At 41.6% G+C, this 22,930-nt stretch overlaps 1 protein-coding gene across 1 annotated transcript in view; it reads left to right on the top strand.

The window, feature by feature from the left end:
- LOC122795001 (uncharacterized oxidoreductase YjhC-like) overlaps positions 1-22,930 on the top strand; it is a 1,313,984-nt gene that overhangs the window by 250,685 nt on the left and 1,040,369 nt on the right. The window contains exon 3 of the mRNA XM_044063588.1: positions 20,184-20,301. Coding sequence (XP_043919523.1) covers positions 20,184-20,301 — 118 coding nt within the window. The remainder of the gene's footprint in view (positions 1-20,183; positions 20,302-22,930) is intronic.

Here is a 22,930-nt window from a genome sequence, read left to right as displayed (position 1 = left end):
GTAATCATACCATGTTGCTAAGGCGTGGAATTCCTTAACCTTATCCATCAGGTCAGCATCCCCCTCCACAGTTCACAGCTGCCCATCCTTCAAAACCAATCTGAAAGACTTCCTAGCCAAAAGCTGACTCTGTTCTTACTCAACACCATTATAAACTATATCCCTAAATGGGAATAGATACCTGTTCATACCTTACACCACCTTACTCTCCCTTTTTCACTTACTTCTTTACTTCTATCAATTTCTTCCCCTTCATTTTTTCTTTATACTATAAGCCAGCTTGTCTCTCACTTCATATTGCAATTCCTATTTGTATCATACTTGCATTTAAATTCTGTATAAACTGGCTAAAATATCTCTAAATATTAAATGATCATCATATAGCATATCTATTCTTAACCACTGTTTTCATATTATGCCTAGATTGATATAATTTGAACTGTAGTTGTTTCTTGTATTATTTTTAAACACTGTAAAATTATTGTTCTTAAAAGGTTTTGTAATACTTTGAAGCTTTTTTCCACCTGCCTTCCTTGAAAATGAGCTTCTACCCATTCGGACTTTCCTGGTAATCAAATGTCAGTAATTAAATAAATAAATAATATCTTCTTGTGAAGACTAGGCTATCCTAGAGTAAAGGTGATGATAAAGTCATATTTTTCTTTTGTACTGTTGCTCTGAGGCCATGAATTGATAACTTGTATTGCAGTCTCATTGTACAGTATTTTGTAGTCTGGAGTGACTATGTTAAAACACTGGAAACATGTTGTAGAATTCTGAAGAATATGTGGGAAGCATGTGTCATTTGGCACTTGTTCATGTCCTCTCTTCTTGTATATCTAGACATGTATTACTGGCCAAAGAATTCCAGAAAAGGAGATACTTTGAATGGAAAATCATTCCTAACGGCCTCAAGTGATACAGCTATTTTTTCAGCTGACAGGAGGCTGAAAACCAGTAGCTGTTTACTTCAGAGGACAGTGCTGACATTACTCCCTTACAGAATTGTAAGCCTAATCCTTGTACTTTCTGCTGTAGGATTTGTCATTGGTGACATCTCTCTGGGTCATGCTTGTGATAGCAGCCCTCTCAAATTTGCATGTGATATCCTGGGAATTATATTTATATTGCCTCCATATCCACCACTTTGTGCAGCATATTGAAAAGCTCATTGTACTCATCGTCCAGCTTTTAGGACACAAGGGCATCACAAGTGCCAAGGAACAGCCTCCTATTGAAATGTCAGCACTTGAAATGCTCAGTGCTGACAAGCGGAAACAAAGACCGAAAATTCTGGAGAAGAGTGAATCTCTAACATCTCTCTCCTCCTCCAAACTTCTTTTTTTTTTGCAGGCCCCCTGCACCCCCAAACTTATATATACCAACTCTGGGATCAACTTCAGTATACCGACTTACCATAACACTGAACCACATATAATCGAGACAACACCAATGAAAGTTCATTTTAACGAATGTTTACAACATTGTAATTTTAAACCGGGAAAACAGTTAGTTGGCCACCACCACAACTAAAACAAACCACAGCAAATTAAACCAACACAAGTGGGGGGCTTCACCCCAACACCCCCAACTAAATACACGAACTGCGAGATTGCACTACAGTGTGGAAAAGGGCAAAGTTCACCATGGTGGCCAACTGACTTTTTCCTGTGTTAAAATTACGATTTTCTGAACTTTCGTTAAAGTGAATGTTTGGTGCTGTCGTCTCGATTGTTTGTGGTTCGGTGTTATGGTAAGTTGGTCTACTGAATTAGACTCCCAACTCTGAGATCACCATACCTCAGTGAAAAGGGACTATTCCTAAAAATTGCTATCTCAGACTTGGTATATGTAAGTCTGTTCTTTCAGCCATTTAGTCTCTGTGTTTTGGCACTCGCACTAGCTGTTCCTGACATTTCAAATAGTTACTGGCAGGGGGTACTCTTGGACCATTGTGTAAACTGTCACTTCCACATGTACATGGATGAGATACAGCTGCCTATGTCCACAGCTGAGTGTGGGTAGGTGCTATGCACACTAAGATGCAATGATGTTTGCATGTCTTGAAGGTTTTCTGTTCTGAAGGAAATTAGGATGGTCACCCCATCCTCATTTTGAAGTAGCACTTAGTAAAGGAATTGTCCTTCTCATGGGGGGGCTATTTCAGTCTGAAATGCTTTACTGCGTTGATGTTGCATGCCAGCAGCATTCTCTTTTGTTGACAAGTCTTGTTGATCACTTGTGTTATGACTCTCTGAGAGGGCAGGGAGTTCACCGTATCATCACTAAGGCTAATGTACTCTGCAGTACATTACTCAGGAGGTCACTGGTAATCCTGCTTGGGTGCCTGACATAGTGGATGTGGCTTGGGCTGCTAGGTTTGGTCTATGTTAGTAGCAGGTGGACTTTGCTAGTTTCTGTCTACCTTCTTTCACCAAAATAGCATGTTTCTTGTATCCCAGACTGCATTTATGTGCACAGTACCAAAACATCTTGGATTTGACAGCCTTTTTCCTGGTAATTTGATTATTCATTTGATACAACCCTATTCTTGACAACATCTCGGGGGGACTTCATTAAGATACTGAGAAGCGTACACCTCCATGTACACATTGCAGTATCTTTCCCCAATTAATCAACTGCCCTTACACAGTGCAGCACATTCCTCTAACTGGAAGTGCAGCAATGCAGTGGGGTAACCCTGTGACAGTGCTAATGCTGATGAGGTCTTCTTGGGGCAGTTGCATTAGCCATGTGCTCTCTCCTTAGGACTGCCTACAGGAAGGCATCTACACTGCCGAGTGATTCAAGAAAAAGCTCAGCCGTGTAGATCAGCATGGTCATCTCCACCACATTACGATATTGAACACAGCCAACAGCCTAACATGAACATGGTTGACGGGAAACATTAAACGTCAGAGATTACTCTCAAAGTGTTGTAATAGCATAAATGGCAGTATGGGTATCGGGGGTGGGGGATGCACAAGACACCAGGGATTACTTTTTAAACTGCCGTAATTGCACTGACAGCAAACTGGGGATGGGGCTAAGGGGAAAATGACTGGACACCAGGGATAACATAAAAATGTAAGTGCCATAATGGCACAAAATTGTAATATGGCTTAGGTGTGGGTGGGGCAACAGTGGACACCAGGGATGATGTATGGAGTAAAGTGCCATGCTGGCACCAGTGGCAGCAACAAGATCAGAGGGTGGGGCATACACTAGACCACCATGGCCTAATAGATGCATGCCATAATGGCATTCCAACTATTATGAATGTGGAGGGAAGCTAGGGTAGGGACAGGTGCAATTACTGTAGTGTGTGTGTGTGTGTGTGTGTGTGTGTGTGTGTGTGTGTGTGTGTGTGTGTGTGTGTGTGTGTGTGTGTGTGTGTGTGTGTGTGTGTGTGTGTGTGTGTGTGTGTGTGTGTGTGTGTGTGTGTGTGTGTGTGTGTGTGTGTGTGTGTGTGTGTGAGAGAGAGAGTGACTGCAGGGGATGTTACTGCCTACATAAGCAGCAGGTTACTATTGCTACATGCAAATCATCAATAATCTATCATTGCTGTAGTAAATGTGATTGAGAAACATGAAAACTAGCCAATAATGAGATCCTCTAACATGAAGACGTGGAGCACCACAAAGGGCTGGCCCTGGGACCATGCTGAATGCTAATGAGGCATTCTGGGAGGAGAGGCATATGCTTATTAGCCATGTGATGTCACCCTTCAACTGCTTCCAGTAAGGCATCTACACGGTCAAGCAGTTAATATGTTTCTGAATCACAATTGGGCATGTCATGGCAGAAGAGCCTTTCTAGCAAGAGCCATACTGCTTGTGCTTTTCACTTTAATGTATTCAAGGTGTGAGTGCTGGACCTTGAGTGTCCTGTTTCTTACACTGTGTTGCTGGGCTCTGTTGCCTTGATTGGCCACTCTGCTTGTGGCTGTGTAGTATGTACTTTAAAATGTGCCTTACTGTGTAACTGTTTGCCTACCACTTGTTCACATTGTCTTTATTTTCCCTGCTGCTTCTCTGTACATCTTCTTTGGTTGGGGAGGGTGTTTCTGTGCGTGTGTGTGTGTGTTTATGTGCATGTTCCATTCTGTTGCATCCTTATGGTGTCTGGTACTGTTTGTCTTCTTGGTGGTTTTTGCAGCTGTGGTGCCTATTTCATACCTCTGTGGGACGTCTTAAGACAGTTGCATATAACTTCTTTGGCAGTTTGTTAGTTGACTTCCCAGGTGTTACAGATGTAATCACTGCATTTGTAAAAGGGAGCCCAGTTTAGCTCTCAACCATTCAGGGAAAAATCCAGAAATAATCAGGAAGAGTCAGGAACACTTTTGTAAAATATATGTACTGTTAACCTGAGACAGTGACAGAATAAGAGAATGTGAATTAATATATATTTTCTGAAATAAAAGACTTCTGGCACTAATTTATAGGTTCATAGGTGTGTACTAGGCTAATGGCCCTGGGGCCTTTACAAGCCTAGCCATAGGATTACCCTGCATAGTGCCACCCAACCTTAGTTCCCAGTGCCTCTGTCGAGTAGAGCCACTGGAGTTATCCCTGGGGTGAATTTTCTGTTTCCCATCCGCTCATCAAGATTTCTCTTGAAGAGGGTCAGCGAGGTGCTCTGCTTGACATGTATGGGAAGTCTATTCCATAGCATGGGCAGTCTCTGGGTTATGAACCTGTCCCTCCAGCATGTTCTTTTAATTGTGGTAATAAGGTTGAGGTCTCTGGAGTGTGTGGTGCGGAGGCATTGGGATTCCTTTAGATGTACCATTTAGAATAGAGCTAAATCAGACATGGATTTGTTAAGCAGAGATTGCCTCTAAGTAGCTGATATGAGACGTTTTCTGAGTCTGTCCATGTAGGACAAATGTTTAAGGCCTAAGATCTTCCTTGTAAGGTACTTTTGCAGCCTCTCCAGTTGTTGCAGGTGTCTAGTGAGCTACGTGCCAAATGGGGCATTGTACTCTATGATTGGCCTAATGAGGGAAGAGTAGATGGAGACAATGACCTCTTTCTTCCTGGATGCAAAACCCTTCGTAATGATATGTGCCACATAGAAGGACTTTCTGACTACAGTGGCAATGTGATGATCAAAAGAGAGGTTGCTGTTAACCTGTGTTCCCAGATCTCTTATAACGCCTTCTGTGTTCAGTGGACTACCATCAGTGTGGTAATTTATGGGAACTGGGTTTTTCCCAAAGGGCATGATGACAATTTTTTTGGCATTGAGCTTAAGGCCATGGTTCTGAAACCAGTCGTTGGTCTCAGTGAGCCCATTCTGTAGGATGTCAACATCACTTGGGGAGTTAAATATAGCTCCCAAATTGCAATCGTCTGCAAACTTTGTTAGCCAGAGTCCCTTCGTGTTGGCCTGGACTTCAGAGAAGTAGAGAGTAAACAGGGGAGGACCCAGGACCGAACTCTTTGGGACTCCACTCGTGACTAGTCGTCAATTTGACTTGGAGTCAGCTACTTTCACACTATGGGTTCTATCTGTGAGCCAGTTTGCAACCCACCTAGTGATATAGGGGTCAATGCCTGGCTTAGGACTTTATCTGTGATTCCTGAGTTTGGAGATTCCCTATATCCTTGTTTATTAGGTCCATGATGATGCGTTCCATAGCTTTGCATATCAGGATCATCAGACTAATGGGGCAATAGTTTCCAGGGTCTGTAGTCGCTCCTCCTTTGTGGAGAAGGATGACTGTAGCAGTGCGCCATTCGGTAGGGCCAAAGCCTGAGTTGAGGCTGTGATTGAACAGAGCACACAGGTGAGGTGCCAATTCATTCTTTAGTTGATGTAGAACACAGCCAGGGATATTGTCAGGTCCAATAGAAGCTGTATTATTGGCCTTGGACAGTGCTGTTTTAACCTATGCAGCAGTAATACTGGGTGCCTGGCAATCTACTGGTATTGTGATTGGTCCTTGGGGGAGGGAAGGATAAAGTTGACATTGAGTCTGTTTCCAGTATACTGGCAATATCTTTTGGCTCGGTATAGGTGGTACCATTGTGCAGTAGCTCAGAGCAAATCTGGGTATTGTCGTGGAGATTCTTTACATAACAATAGAAGGCCTTGTGGTTGTCTTTACTATCTGCTCCAATTCTGTTTTCATAGCTTGCTTTAGAGGATTTGATGAGGGATCTCAACTTTGTGTTGAGGCTGATAAGGGAGTTTTTCCAGTCTTGGGACTTCACCTTATTTCGCATCAGTTTCCTCCTTCTGTTGTAGAGTTTGTTTGTGGCAGGGGACCACCAGATTGGCTTCCTGTTTTTGGAGGACAGCATCTTGGCGAAATCCATGCATTTGTGTACGTGTTCGTACAGTGCATTGGTGTATGATTTGGTGGTCATACAACTATTCTCCATTTGCATGGGTGCTGTGAAGTTAGCCACCTCTGTTTTTAGGAGCCCAAAGTTAGCTTTGGAGAAGTTTTTCATGGTGGTTACCTTTGCAGGGGGGATGGGGGTGTGGAGTTCCAAGGTGATTAGTTTGTGGTCAGATCTAACCAGGGAGGAGCTGACTATTGGTGTTGAGCAACGGTCGCTTATGTTAGTAATGACCAGATCAAGGATGTTGCTACCTCTAGTGGGGGTAAGAACGAGCTAGTCCAGGGCATTGGAATTAATGAGGAAATGTTGGGCAAGTGTATTGGTACATGAGTAGTTTTCCCAGTTAATGGAGGGGTAGTTGAAGTCACCTAATAAGAGAGTGTTAGGTTGGACCCTAATAATCTCCAGGGTGCTTAGGAACGTGGAGTGTGAGTATTGGGACATGGTTGGGGACTTATAGCAGGCTACGACCTGAATCGATGTCTTACCCAATGTTAGCTGCACCTGAAATATCTCTGATGCATTATGTTGGGCTACCAGTCTGGAGGTGTGGGCATCCTTTATGAATATGTTAGCACCACTGCCTTTGGAGCTTCGGTCCAAGTTCTGGGGCCAAAAGGTGTGGAATGAGTTATAGCCTGGTAGTGCAGGGGTGCTTTCTGCTGCCTTGAACCAGGTGTCTGTTACAGCACAGACGTCAATGTTCTCCATTTTATGGAGTGCTTCAAGCGAGTGCATTTCTCACATTTACTTTAGTTTCCTTAGTACTGCTTATTCCTCCTTGTTCGGGTAACTTCATTCCCCATTCATCTAAACCTCTAAAAACAAACCTTTGCTGTGTGCTCTCTGACACTGAGATTTTTAACCTGAAAGTTATATTTTCTTCCAAACTCTGGTTATTTTTGTGTTAATGTTGGTTTCCTAAATCATAAAATTGATGAAACTGAAATGAGTATTATCCAGCACCCCTGACCTCACTTGCATACCCAAAACCAGGCTAAGCCCATATTCTCCTTTCATCATGTTTAGAGAATCATAATTTCTTAGCCTTTCACTGTGGCTGTCCAGCAGCTATAATAAGTGATGGAGTTATGATGCTAGTAAATAAAGAAAATACATTGTGAAATTGTGAAAAATGTTTCACCTGACCCATGTGAGTGTTACTGCCTAGTGGCTAAAGTCTCACTGGTTACTAACTTTAGTCTTATTTAAACTATGTTACCTTCCATCCTTCCATCACCCATGTCTGTGGTGATGCTAAGTTTTGTCTTCTCCTCATTAAAAAGATGGGATAATAAAACTGTTGTGCCTGTTGTTCTGAATGCTAACATGCTAAGCATAGATGGATAAATCCCTAACAACATTCCAGGCGACCCAAGTTCAATTAGCATCTCAGGCTTCTGAGGTGCTGGCAGGGAGGGATGGATAGGCCCATCCTGGGAGGGTAGGCATTTACCGATGATGCTTCCTAAGGGAAGGGGTGGTTCAGTGAGGAGGGTAGCCCTCCGATGAGGTCGCAAATGTAGTGATGGAGGTGGGATCTTGGGTAGATCATAAAAGAAAAAAATCCAGATTACAGTTAGACAGCACCAGCCCAGGGCCACCCTTAAGCTCCTTGCAGGCTGTGGCTTGAAATTTAGCATTGAGTAGGTGAAACTGGAGTGCCAGTAGACCCAGCAAAAGATGTGGTGCAGTGGGATGACTGTCAGCATGACAGAAACAGGACAGAAAATTGCTGAGTCTCTTTTTATAGGCCATAAAATATTGTGTTTCTGGACTTCACCTTCAGCAAGTAGTTGACAGTCCAACAAGAGCAAACCCTAGATTATGTAGCTGTCCACTGGAGTTAGTGACAACTAAAAGTCCTTATTAAGTTTATTACTACAAATTCTTCCCCTGCTCTTAATGATCTGTTCCAAACAATATGCCTTTGGTTAGACAAAAGAGAGAAGATCCCATTCATAGTTATGTCACGTAGAACCTTTCCTTTGTATAACAACAAATACGTATTAATGAACTAACTCAAATGTATTGGTCTGTCCTATCTAGTAAGATTTTTTTTAATGGCAAATTCTTTATGCTGCTGGTTAAATGCTTCCACTTCCTAGAAAAGCATGTTGGTTTGGACAACAGTTATGGATGAAATTAGACATTTGAGCCCTGCAGAGAAGAGAGTAAGACTTTGCCTGCAAAAAAGTGCAAACAAACAAGCTGTACAAATGAATACAATTTTTTATCACCATTCATAGATTGTACAAAAAGCTGTTAACAGGCAAAAATCAACTCACTAGGCACTGTAAGATCTCACCTAACATAATTAAAGATTCCTTTTGGACCTGCTCATATTGCTGAAGAGTTGCACACCTCCTGCATTCTTGGTTCCTTTGAAGCACACACTGCCACCTTCTATGTCTCCCTCCCAGTCTGTCTTTATCCGTCCCTTTTACTTTAGGCATTTCATGGGCAAAGATGTCTTAAGAACTTAATCAGATGTTTCTGTCTGTGGTCCAGCTGGGCCTTATAAACTCCACCCAAATTCCTAAAACTATGTTTTCCACACATAGTTGGGCACCTTACATATATTTTATAACTGTAACTTGTACCACTTTATAATTCCTCATTTGTGACATTACTGGCCTAGTTCTCCGCTTCATATACTTCTCAAAACTATGGGAAAGACCATCTCAGTCCATTTGACTACATCTACAAGTATGGACTACTCAGTAGATAATAGCATGGCTTTTCCACACTTTCCAGACTGCTGGCCTAGCAATTGAACCATGTTTCTGGTTTGGAAATTACTTTCCCATCAAGACTATTGAGATAAAAAGTGTAAATTCACCATCCTCATCCATCTAGGTTTATTCTAGGATACCATGTTTCAATGCTTGAACCAATGCTGCTCCCAGTGTTCACAGTTTTCCCAACCTGCAATATTAGCGTCACAAAAATGAAGATGTATGTTGAAGACAGCAGTTATTAGACAGCATACTTTTAAGATTAAGGGAGTCCTGATAGTTGACCTTAAACTTCTGAAACTCTAGTTTAGATTATAAACTTCTAATTACCAGTCTTAAAAAAGACAGTGTAATTTGGAACACATATTTATGATTAGGTGAATACAAACAGCTTGAATCATCTCAAGTGCTGCTAAAGTTTACTTAGAAAATATTTGAACCATTAAGTACCTTGGTTTTGGTTGGATGAATATCTTAGCATTTGTTTGGATACTAGCGTGACTCTCCATTGTCATGTTCTGTTACTAGCTGGCGGAAAACAGTACTCAAGCCGCTGAATCACTTACAAATGCCTTCTACCAGCACCTGCAGACTGCATGGATAAGGCAATCCCAAGCAAAACAAAGACTATTTGTACCAAAGGCAAGCGTCCAGTCTGGTGGACCCCAGCCATAAACAAACTCTACAACAAAAGGAGGAAGCTACTACAAGATAGAGCAAAATCCTTAAAAGGTAAGACACCCTTGATCACTATAAGTAAAAAACTAAGAGCTCTCATAAAATCATCCAAAGCAAATTCTGAGAGAAAAATAGCTAAAGACTCAAAAGACAATCATAAGGCCTTCTTTAGCTATGTTAGAAACCTGGGAGGAAACTCCCAGATATGCTCAGAACTAGTTCAAAATGATGTGAAGATTACTGATCCTACAGACATTGCCAACATACTGGCTGACAGGTTCAGTGCAAACTTCTCCCCAAAAGGAGAGATATCTATACCAAACGATTGCAGCCCCCAAACATCTCCAGCCCAAGTGAGAACTGCTCTCTCCAAAGCAAAAACACAGCATCCATGGGACCTGATGGTGTCCCGGCTGTGTGCTCCACGAACTCAATGAGGAATTAAACCCACAGCTAGGACAGCTGTTTAATCAAAGTCTTACCTCTGGATACGCACCCAGGAGTGGCGCACTGCAACTGTGGTCCCACTTCACAAAGGCGGTGCCTCCACCGACCCTGGAAATTACCGCCCATTAGCTTGACAAGCCTTATCTGCAAAGCCATGGAGAGGATCATAATGGACCTCATAAATAAAGACATAGGGAATTTGCAGACTTTGGATCCAACCCAGTTTGGCTTTGTCAAAGGAAGATCATGCCTTTTAAACTTGGTTGACTTTTTGAAACAGTCACCAAAGCCATTGATGAGGGAAAGGCAGTCCATACAGCCTACCTCGATCTGGCTAAGGCCTTCGATACAATACCCCACTCGGGTATCATTGAAAAACTCATCAGCTTAAATGTTAACCCATACATCACAAGATGGGTTGCAAACTGGCTGAGTGACAGAACCCACAGGGTCAGAGTTGCTGGCGCCATGTCAGACTCAAAGCCTGTCACAAGTGGTGTCCCACAGGGCTCAGTCCTGGGCCCACTCTTGTTTGGCATCTACTTTTCCAAGTACAAGCAAACACAGAAGGGTTATGGCTGACAAAGTTTGCAGATGACTGCAAACTGGGCCATAGTAGAAAACACATCTGACACAGATATCCTTCAGAAGGGTCTCACAGAAACGGATAACTGGTGCCAGAGCCACGGCCTAAAGTTAAATGCCAAAAATGCATAGTCATACCCTTCGGGAAAAACAAGGTTACCCCTAGCTACCAAATAGGTGGCAATCCACTGAGCACAGAAGAAGTTATCAGGGACCTGGGGACCCAGGTTGATAGTAGTCTGTCATTCGACACCCATGTAGCTAAAGTAGTTAGGAAGACCTTCTACATTGCCCACCTTATCATGAAGGGATTCTCATCTAGATCAAGGGAGGTCATAGTCTCCCTTTACTCATCACTCATCAGACCAATGATTGAGTACAATGCCCCATTCGGAATGTATCTGACCCGACACTTGCAGCAGCTGGAGAGGCCACAAAGTTCCTCACCAAAAGGATAAAGGGTCTCAAAAATCTGTCCTATGCTGCCCGACTGAAAGAACTCCAGCTCTATTCAGTCGCCACCGCTTGCTCAGAGGTGACCTTTGCCTAACATACAAGGCTATGTCAAACCCAGATTTGATGAATATGCTTCACCTCAAAAAATCTAGATCCATCAGAGCCACAAGGGCGGGAGACTTAAACCTCGACACGGCTATTAATAGGACGTGCTGGAGGGATAGATTCATCACCCAAAGACTCCCTATGCTGTGGAACAAAATCCCAGTACATGTGAGGCAGAGCACCTCGCTGGCCTTGTTCAAGAGAAATCTTGACCAATGGATGGGAGATCGCAGATATACCCCAGGGATTACCTCAGTGTCACTGCTCGACAGAGGCACAGCAAAATAATGGGTATAGTTCCCCATACTTAAGGGGTGGCGTAAGCCACAAAACGATGGGCTAGGCTTGCAAATGCCCTCGGGCAGATAGCCTAGTATGAACCTATGAACCTATGAAAACAAAAGGTCTGAGCTAGAAAAATCTCCAGTCAGGTAACCCCTGAAGCCAGAATGCACCAGGAAGGTTTACTTACACCACTTACAGAATATTTCATGCTACTTCTTCCTTACTGCTTCTCCAGGTCTTCGTCAGCAAAGTATTTTCCACATTTTGTAGAGATGAAAGGACAGACCTAGCATTAACTCTTCATCACGTCTAAACCTTTGCACTTAAGCTTATATCTGTTGCAAATAATCAGTCTTTACTTACTCAGAGCTGTCTTAACAACTGTACTTAAGTATTCTCCTTTCTGAGTCCCACTGCTTGGGCCTCATTGCTTCCTGAATTATGGAAAAGTCATGGCTTTAATCTTCTTAACATTTGTGATTTATATGAATGAACTTGAACAATTCTTCTTCTTTTGGCTTTTCCTGGTTAGGGGTAGCCACAGCAGATCACATGTCCGCTCATGATTGGCAATGGAGTTGTATAGTGTCGAGTTGCCAGCCCGGCACCCAGCCTTCCACAGAAGACACACACACACACACACACACGCACTCACACACGCACTCACACACGCGCACTCACACACACGCACTCACACACACACGCGCGCGCACTCACACCTAGGGCCAATTTAGAGTGTCCAATCCACCTACAGCATATCTTTGGGATGTGGGAGGAAACCGGAGCACCCGGAGGAAACCCACGCGACCACAGGGAGGACATGCAGACTCCACACAGAAGGCACCCCAGCCGAGGATCAAACCAGAGAACCTCTTGCTGTGAGGCGACAGCGCTAACCGCTGCACCACCATGGCCGCCCCATGAACTTGAAGAATTATGCTTATTAAGTATTATATGCTATTACCTTTGCATGTTTCTTATTCTTCAGATATGCATGCTAATGCAAATTCATTCCACTGCCTTAAGAAACCAGTAGGAAGGGGAAATGCTTACAACTTCTACAGCATTACCTCTGTCTGCTCTTTAATTAATCTCAGTTGCTCATGTTCAAAAACAGGCTTAACTATTAACTGTTAGGCTTTTCATGCTCATTTCCTGACCCTTGTCGCTTAATTTCCTTCATGTCTCTCTTTGTTACCTGCCGTCCTGACCCTTATTGCTTAATTTCCTCCCTGTCTCTCTCTGTTACCTGCTTTCCTGACCCTTATCGCTTAATTTCCTTCCTGTCTCCCTCTGTTACCTGCTTTCCTGACCCTTATCGCTTCATTTCCTTCATGTCTCCCTCTGTTACCTGCTTTCCTCTACCTTTACCCTTAATGTTTACACCCACATTTCTTTTCCTCCTCCCTTCTGTCCTGTAAATCTCAGACTATCCTAATTGTTTCTTCCTCTCAACATCTGCTAGCTTTCTTCATTTGCATATCCAGCATTATATATCTTCTATTTTTTTTGGTACAGCTTATTATCCAATTATTTTATTGCTGTTATGTGTGTGTGTTTGTATATATGATTTTGTTATGTATGGTCAAACTTACTTAATGTAAAATAAAACGGACAGGCAAAACTAAGATGGAAAGTGCATTATGTCGAATGTCGAATTACTTAAACATCGAATGAATGGAACATCAGAAAAGGAAAACGTATTCCTTTTTCATTCTTTACAATAAACCACCCCCACGACATTATCCCCCAATTTGTCTGAATAGTGGCAGTGTTAGGAGAAGTTTTTATTTTAAGGTCCAGTGTGGGGTTAGGGTTAGCACGTTACTAAGGTGAGGAGGGGGTTCAACATGGTCTGTGCTAAAGAAGCTGAATAACAGAATATCCACAGAATGTTACAAACAACACCACAGTCATTCATTAATGTTCTGATATCCACTTTGTACTCTTCAGAGTCATGCAGGAGACAGACTTAACATGCTTTATATGTGATAATGTTGAGATCACTTTTGAGAGAAGAAAAGTTATTCAGGATCAAGAAAGTATTATTTTAAAGATGTAGTTGTTCTCTAAAGACAATATAAAATGCTTAAATTTGTTTGAAATTGCCAAGCCAGTTTCATGAAGTGTCTTCTATCAGTGACAAATAACTATGCAGACTTGCCAGAAACTTGCCAGGCCTTAGATAATCTAATTAAGACTATGTGGGAATGTACAAACTTGGTGGAGCTACAACTTCAAATTCCTAACAAAAGTTTGCAATTTACCATGAATGGGTTTTAGTTGCTTACAGTACTCTGGAATGAGAGTAATTCAGTTAAAAAAATTCTAACACTATCTTCAGAGACAGTCTAAAAAGCCACTAGCCCACATCACTGTGATAAGTGATTTAATCATCTAGGTTGTGTCATATTATGGAGATAAAAGGGTAGTGTAGGCAAAAGATAGACTGAAATACTGTAGCATGTCAGTATGGAAATCCCTTTCAGACCATTTGGGGAATATAACAAATTGCAGAATAATAATAATACTAAACATTTAAAAGTTAGAATTAAACATTAGCATTGAAGAGCAAACCATGGTAGGATGAAAACTGCTTACCCTTTCCATTTCTGGTTGGAGATGTATTTTTACAAATGTCTGTGATTCTTTGTCTTGGTTACTTTGTAGGTGAGATTTGCATGATTTCCCTAGGTCTGTGAGCTTCATCTTGATGTTGTGGTTGTGCTTCACTTCTAAAGAAATGCTTGTTTAAGTTGGTTTGCCACCCTAACTGCCCGTAGATTTGTATGCATATCTGTAGGTGTCAGAGTACCACCATGATGTATTGACAACCTGCCCAGATGCCATTCTGGCTAACATGTATGTTGATGAATATTTGCTCGATAAGGATTCAACTTGTCAGTTTTAAATCAATAAATTAAATATGGTGAAGTTTACCTTAGAAAATCAGTACTGATGCTGTTTCTGTTTGTGTGGTGACTGTGTTGTTTTGTTTTTTCTCTGTGGTTATGCAACTTGGAGTTGGTATATTTAAATTAGTGTGCCGTAAATAGCACAAGTAACAAAAAACTGAGGGTAATGCTACTCAATGCCAGAAGTCTAAACCTCAAAATGCATGCACTCGAGGCACTCCTCAGTATGGAGAAAATCGATATATGTGCAGTAACAGAAATCTGGTTTAAGGCTCCAGAGATCACCCCAGCACTACCAGGCTACAACTCATACCATACATTTCGTCCACAAAACCCGGACCGAAATACAAAAGGTGGGGGAGTATCCATATTCATCAAGGATACCCACACCTCCAGGTTAGTGGCACAGCACGATGCTTCAGAGATCATCCACGTGCAACTAACAACAGGCAAAACTGCTATTCAAATTATAGCTTGCTACAGATCACCCACCATGTCCCAGGACCCCCACTCCACGTTCCTGGAAACACTGGGAAACATAAAGGTCCTACCAAACACCCTGATATTGGGTGATTTCAATTACCCAAACATTAACTGGGAGAACTACTCAAGTACAAACTCCCCTGCCCAACATTTCCTAGAATTTATAAACGCAAATGCCCTGGATCAATTGGTCAACATACCCACCAGAGGTGACAACATATTGGACCTGGTCATCACCAACATGGGCGACCGGTGTTTCACACTGGAGGCCAACCCCTCGCTGGTTAGATCTGACCATAAACTAATCACTCTGGATATCCACATTCCATCACCACCACCAGTCAAAGAAACCACCGTGAAAAACTTTTCAAAAGCAAACTTCACGTTACTTAAGTCCAAGGTGGGAAGTTTCAAAGCCCCTATGTGAAAGGATAATGCTGTCCAAGCTGCAAAATCCTTTACTAATGCACTCTACGGGCACCTACAAGAATGCATGGATCATGCTATCCCAAACAAAACCAAGACTCACTCCTCCAAGAAAAGGAAACCAGTCTGGTGGACCCCTGCCATAAACAAACTATGCAATAGAAGGAAGAAACTATTACAGAAAAGAGTAAAATCCCAAGAAGGGAAGACATCCCTGATCAGTATCAGCAAGAAACTACGTTACCTCATAAAATTGTCCAAGGCTAGCTTTGAAAGAAAAATTGCCATGGACTCCAAAGATAAGCACAAGGCATTCTTTAACTATGTCAGGAATCTAAGTGACAATTCTCAGATCTGCTCGGAGTTGGTGCAGAATGGCACAAAATACACTGAACCGACTGATATAGCCAACATCCTGGCAGACAGGTTCAGTGCAATCTTCACCCCCTCTCACCCCCAAAAGGGCCCATAACTATACCAGAAGAATGTAGTGCCCCTGAAATCACAGACACTCCAAAGCCATAACACAGCATCAGTGGGACCCGATGGTGTCCCATGCTGCGTCCTACATGAACTCAAAGATGAACTAACCCCTTACCTAAGCATACTGTTTAAGCTCAGCCTCTCCACGGGCTACATACCCACAGAGTGGCGCACAGCAACGGTTATTCCGCTCCACAAAGGTGGAGCCACAATGGACCCCGGGAACTATTGCCCCATAAACCTGATTAGCTTGGTCTGCAAAGCTATGGAGCGCATCATCATGGATCTCATTAACAGAGACATTGGAAACCTCCAAACACTGGACCCTACCCAGTTCGGCTTTGTTAAGGGCAGATCATGCCTCCTGAACCTGGTGGATTTCTTTGAGACAGTTACAAAGGCTATAGACGAGGGAAAAGTGGTCCACACAGCAGGGCCGATAGCCTAGTACCTACCTATGAACCTGTATTGGATGGGAAATAGGAAATTCACCCCGGGGATCACCTCTGTGTCTCTGCTCGACAGTGGCACAGGAAAATAATTTTCTTGGGTGGCAAAAGCCAAGGTACCTTTTTGGCTGGGCTTGTATAGGCCCCAGGGCCGATAGCCTAGTTCCTACCTATGAACCTACCTAGACCTCGCAAAGGCCTTAGACACCATTCCCCACTCAGATGTTATAGACAAGCTCACCAGCCTGAACATAAACCCCTACATCACAAGATGGGTTGCAAACTGGATCATGGATAGAACCCACATGGTAAGAGTTGCGGGAGCTGTGTCTGACTCTAAACCGGTTACAAGTAGTGTTCCCCAGGGCTCAGTCATAGGACCCCTCCTGTTCAGCATATACTTCTCAGAGGTACAGGCAAGCACAGGAGGACTACGGCTGACCAAGTTCGCAGACGACTGCAAACTAGGGGCTATAATCGACTCTCCGGCTGACACAGACATCCTCCAAAAGGGTCTCACTGAGACAGATACCTGGTGTCAAAACCATGGCCTAAATGCCAAAAAGTGCATAGTCATCCCCTTTGGAAAAAACAAAGTACCCAAAGTGGTTAGAACATCCTTCTATGTGGCCCACCTAATCACAAAAGGGTTTGCATCCAGATCAAAAGAGGTCATTGGGCCACTCTATGCATCACTCATCAGACCAATCATAATGTACAATGCCCCATTTGGGATGTACCTTACAAGACACCTGCAACAACTGGAAAGTCCACAGAAGAACCTCACCAAGAGGATCACTGGCCTCAAGCAGATGCCCTATGCAGCTCGACTGAAGAAACTCCAGCTGTATTCGGTTGCATACCGCCTACTCAGAGTTGATCTCTGCCTGACATACAAAGCCATGTCCTACCCAAAATTGATGGACATGCTCCACCTAAAGAAAACCATATCCCCTCGAGTCACACGCTCCAGGGATCTAAACTTCACCACAACAATAAATAGGACGTGCTGGAGGGATAAATTCCTTTCCCAGAGACTTCCCATGCTCTGGAACAAGATTCCAATCTACATTAGGCAGAGATCCTCGCTAACCCTCTTCAAGAGAAACCTTGACGAGTGGATGGGAAACAGAAAGTTTACCCCAGGGATCACTTCAATGGCTCTGCTGGACAGAGGCACAGGGAACTAATCTAAGGGGACGGCGAAAGCCAACACATTCCGGCTAGGCTTATAAATGCCTTTGGGCAGATAGCCTAGTACCTACCTATGAACCTATGTAGGGGTCTTGCTTTTACTTTTTTAACTGGGTTGAGTTCCTGATGTGTTGAAATTGTAGAGTGGCTTCCTCATCATCAATTTGCAGCTTGACTAAACATAAGGGAACCAGTGCCTCCAGCCTTGTTCCCCCTCACATTCAAGAAAAGCAAAGGCTCACTGTGACCCTACTTTGAACTGAGAAGATACTGAGGATTAATGGAGGGTTGTGATCCTGGGCCTTTATCTTGAATGTGTTCAACTTTGTCTCTGAATCTTGAAGGTAAGGGGCACAGAACTATGACAGTCAACACACAGTGGGAGGAAACCAACCCATGACTTGTGGTAGCACATAACTGTACTGGTATCAGCTGAGTGAAACAAAACAAAGCTAGCATCCAAATTATAGAGGCAGATGATAGATATTGTAGAGTTGGCAAGCAAGCAGCCAAGTTTCTACATTCTGCTTATATCACTTGCTTTTTAAATGCTGTGAATTCTTCATAAATATTTTGTAAAAAAATAAATAAAAAACTTATTTAATGCTGGTTTAGGAACATTTTTCCTGTTTCAATTTTGATAACTATCATGTTAATGATGTTTTAAGTGTTTGCACAACTGAACATTCCAGACTATATTGCAAAGTAAGTTTCCTCATTTCCAGAGGTTAGGAGACATGAATATATAGCAGCAGACAGGCTGTTTTTGCAGACCTAGTCATGGTGCAGCGTTTAGTGTTGTCACCTCACAGCAAGGTTCTCCGGTTCGATTCTCGGCTGGAGCGCCTTCTGTGTGGAGTGTGCATGTCCTTCCCATGGTCGTGTGATGTTTAAAGGCTTGCAGGTAGGTGTGTGCGTGAATGGGTGTGCCTGCTTTGAAGGTTGGGCGTCGGGCTGGCACCTTGGCACCATAAAAATCCACTGCCAATCATTAGTGGACTAGAGTTCCGCTGTGGCGACCCCTAACCGGGAAAAGCCGAAAGACATTAGTTTTAATCTAATGAACATAATAAGGACTTGCAGTGAAGTTTAGTGTTTTAAGTGGCTAAGGTAATGAACCCAGAATGATCTACATCATGCAAAGGTGGATTTAATTCCCAGAACGTCTTCTTGTATACTATGGAACTCGGAACAAGACCTTTAGCACCTTGGTCATCATTCAAAGGCCATAAAAAAGGGACTTTCTATCACTAAGTCTTCTGCAGTTTTTCAACAACAATTAAATAAATGAAAAGCAATTTGTAATAAATATGTCCATGTTATAGGCATAGTAATCTGATGGATATGCATGCTTCTCTGTTTTCACTGAATGACCTCATCATCTTAAATCCTTCAGTTTTTTTTTTGTTCCCTGCAGGTCAGGAAGTATAATGATCAGTTCTAGAAAATGTACAACACAAGCACAGTGCCTTCTTACGCACGACAGTGTATATTGATATGTTGATAATGTTTGAAGTTTTTGCCAGACTGTGCCCTTAACGGGTTCCTTTAATTTAAGTAGTCCCATTCATTTTGTCTGTTGTGCATTATTATGGATTGCCTACATAAATTACTCCCATACGCCTGTAGCTTCTACTATGTTAAATGCTTATGTATTAAAGCAGTGATTGTATAGCCACAGGTGCATATGAGGATTCCCCTATAAGAGAGAGTGTGTGTACTTACAAGCCTAATTTTAAAATGTAACTGAATTAATTAATAATAGCTTTCATTGCTTTTAGTACAGTTAGCAGCACTGCTGTGTAGTACAAACTGAAGCTGCATAAATGATAAAAATCTTATGGACATTGCAGTTCCAGATACTGTTTTAAGAAGGTTAAACAAGTTTTGATTTGTCAAAACAGAGGTTATAAAAACAGTAGTATAAAGAGACAACCACAACAAAGGAGAAATAGACTGGAAAGATGGATAAGTAGAAGTGAACACAGTTTGTAGGGTTACAGCATGTAGTAAGTTGCAGGAATTCAACACTAAAATCTTTTGCAAGACCTGTTAAATCAAGCCTTGTGATATGGTTAGCTTCCTGGTAATTTCTAGAGCAGAGTAAGTTACACTTTTATTGACCTTTGTACTCCTTCATAAACTGCCCTTGTTGACGTTCACGCAATCTACTTACTGAAGTGACCTAATAGAAAATACTTGTATTACAACGTTCTCCCTTTTTAATTTCTCCAAATCTTTTGGGTTTCTAATACCATGACGGGACTGGACCCCATTCCTAAGTCAAAGTATGATTAAAGTTCATGAAATTAGTATTGTTTCACTCTTTGATGTCAGCCAAAAGTGCTCTTCGCAGCACCCGCAATGTGCCCAGTAATTACTCCTTCTGCAGTTCGTATGGAGTTACATGTATTGGTACCATATCTAAATATGATTGTATACTCTTTTTTTATAAGACCCATTGCTCCTACTACTGTTGGGACTAATTATTGATATTTTATATTTTATTTATTATTTTATATTTTATCTTGTGTAGACTTTGTAATATATTGGAAAAACAGTAATCTTTTGTTGTCTTGACAGGTTCTGGGAAAGTAAAAGCAAGAAAATGGCGCCGTGTGTGAAAGTGATCGTTATTGGTGCTGGAAGCAGGGGTCAGAACTACTCTAATTTTGCCCTGGATTTTCCAGAAAGAATGAAGGTAGGACTCTTTGATACTGATAAAGCATAAAAAGTAACAGAATTTGGCATAAAGAAGTATGCACGTAGCTCCCACAAGATTTTGCTAATTCTGGTCATTGAACTCTCTCTCTCTCATGATGATTGTGCCTTTTCTGACTTCTTTCTGAGCTTGCCATATGCAGTCTTACAGTACCTTTGTTTTCTCTTGCAACACATTTGTTGTCAGCATGGTTCATTAAACATTTTAATTCTTCTTGGTACTCTATCTCAGTGTCATTGTACATTTCATTATGCTGCTCTTTCTCCTTTGAAAGAATCACCTCATCAGCACCCTTTTCATCCCTGTGATGTGCATGCAGTCTCCTGCTGTGATGTCTGCCTGTCACAGTATGCAATTCATTGGAAAAAATACTTGCCCACTGATGCTTCATCATTTTGTAAACACATACTTTGAGTTACTTGATATGATGCTTTGATTTTTATTGTAAAATGTTTAATTTATTGATGTGTTTTCTGTGTATTGATTGTGCCAGTAAATAAAATACTTGCCGTTTGGTATTTTCTGTTTTCCTTATTCATTCCCAGCTCTTGAGTCAGACAGTAGACATTTTAGGGAGGAACTGGTATCTAAGCAACAGCACAGTGTAAGAGTGAGGCATCCTAAATCACTGGGGAATTTTATGTTACCTCATTTCTTCTTTTTTTTCCAGAAGGCAGCACATATTTTTTTTTAATTTTCCAATTTAAAGTCATATGTTGCACCTGCTTTGTTGCATAGCTTAGTTTTTCACTTAAATATTTCTGTTCCCTTGTCTTAATGTTCAGTATACCTCCTTATTTTGGTACACCCCTAAACATCTGTGTGTGTGTGTGTGTGTGTGTGTGTGTGTGTGTGTGTGTGTGTGTGTGTGTGTGTGTGTGTATGCACATGTACAGGTGTGTTTGCAGCTGATTTCTAGAATATACTCTTCGCCAAAGGAAACAGCATGTGACGAATAATAAAAACTAAAAAAAAAAAAAAACACAAAGGGCCAGCAAAGGCAGTTCCAATAGCTTTATTGGCAAACAAAATGGTGCTGAAATACACCAGAATAGATCCCAAGTCCTCAGACTAGTTTCGGTCAATGCCTTCTTCAGTGAGGAACTAATAGTAAAAACCATTCACCAGTGAAAATGCAGCATATATATAGGATCTAATAGCCAATGAAAAACATGGTATCTTCCAGATCATCCATAGATGTAAGGAGGTATACCACTACAATGATACTTATAATCAGCATGTATATCAAAATGTGACCTATACATAATAAACAAATGATGACATATATAGAATAATCAATAAGAAATGGGTACTTGTAAGAAGAAGATATATACCAAATACTTAGTACAACTTCTCCAATACATAAAAATAGGCATGGCCAGCAGTCTATAACTATTGTGATAGACGTATTATGTATAATACAGTACCAATCTATAAAAGAATGTGCTGGACTATGCAATGTTAATCCCCTGTTATACATGTCAAAACTATATATTAATCACTGTGTTTATTTATAAGTGGTCATTGAGTCCTGGTGGGAATAAAGCCCCTAAATGAACTATCCAGTATTTTTCTTTGTGGCTGAGAATACTCTGCCAACCAAGCTGATTATGTCTATTTCCCTGAATCTTATCAATAATCATGAACATGAATTTGGCTGATTTATGTTTAATAGAATGTTGGTATAGAGCACTGGTGGGTTTATGGTTACGAATATCACTTCGATGTTCCCCTATTCTAATTCTCAAAGAACGTGAAGTTTTGCCAACATAGAAAGCTTGACAATGGCACGTGGCCAAATAGATCACCCAACTTGATGAGCAATTACCAAAAACACGAGCATCAAATACCTTGCTTGTATTAGCACTTGTAAATTGTTTGAGCTTATTGACTTGGCCACAAGAAGTACAGTGGCCGCAGGGGAAAGTTCCTAACAATTCATCCCCTGAAATGGTAAGTTGTCTATAGTTAGCACCCCCACTGTCCTGATGTTTATAATGAGAAAATAATGTGCCCAAAGTTTTGCCTCTCCGATAGGAAATGGAACATTGATTGCCCAATATATGACGAAGATGATCATTAGCTAGCAGAATGTTCCAATTATTGTTAAGTGTGTTCCTAACCAGTTGGTGATTTTTTCCAAAAGTGGTGATGAATCTAATATTCTCATCTTGCATGCGATCTTTCTTCTCTTTATATTGTAACAATTCATGTCTGTCTTGTTGGTCCGTCCAGATCCTGGCTGTTTGTATATCGAGACTCGAATAGCCTCTATCTAAAAATCTCATGTTTGGATCTTGTTTGGCCTCCTCATAATCCACTTTTGAAGAGTTAATACGTTTAATACGTAAATATTGAGATTTGGGAATGTTGCGGATGGTGTGGCGTGGATGCATGCTGGAAGAATGGAGTAACGAATTAAATTGTGGGTATTTTCTATGTATCTTACTATTTAAGGTATTGTCTTGGTTGCGATATATAGTAACATCCAAAAAGTCAATAACCGACCTATGGTATGTTATAGAAAATTCAATACCCCATATGTTGTTGTTCAAATGTTCCACGAATTCCAGCAAATATTCAACATCAGCACGCCACACCATCCAGC

The sequence above is a fragment of the Protopterus annectens genome, chromosome 2.part1 (genome assembly GCF_019279795.1).
Source record: "Protopterus annectens isolate FY-2018-M chromosome 2.part1, PAN1.0, whole genome shotgun sequence".
Classification (NCBI taxonomy): domain Eukaryota; kingdom Metazoa; phylum Chordata; order Ceratodontiformes; family Protopteridae; genus Protopterus; species Protopterus annectens.
The sequence above is the reverse complement of the archived record's forward strand: the minus strand, read 5'-3'. Positions and strand labels throughout refer to the sequence as shown.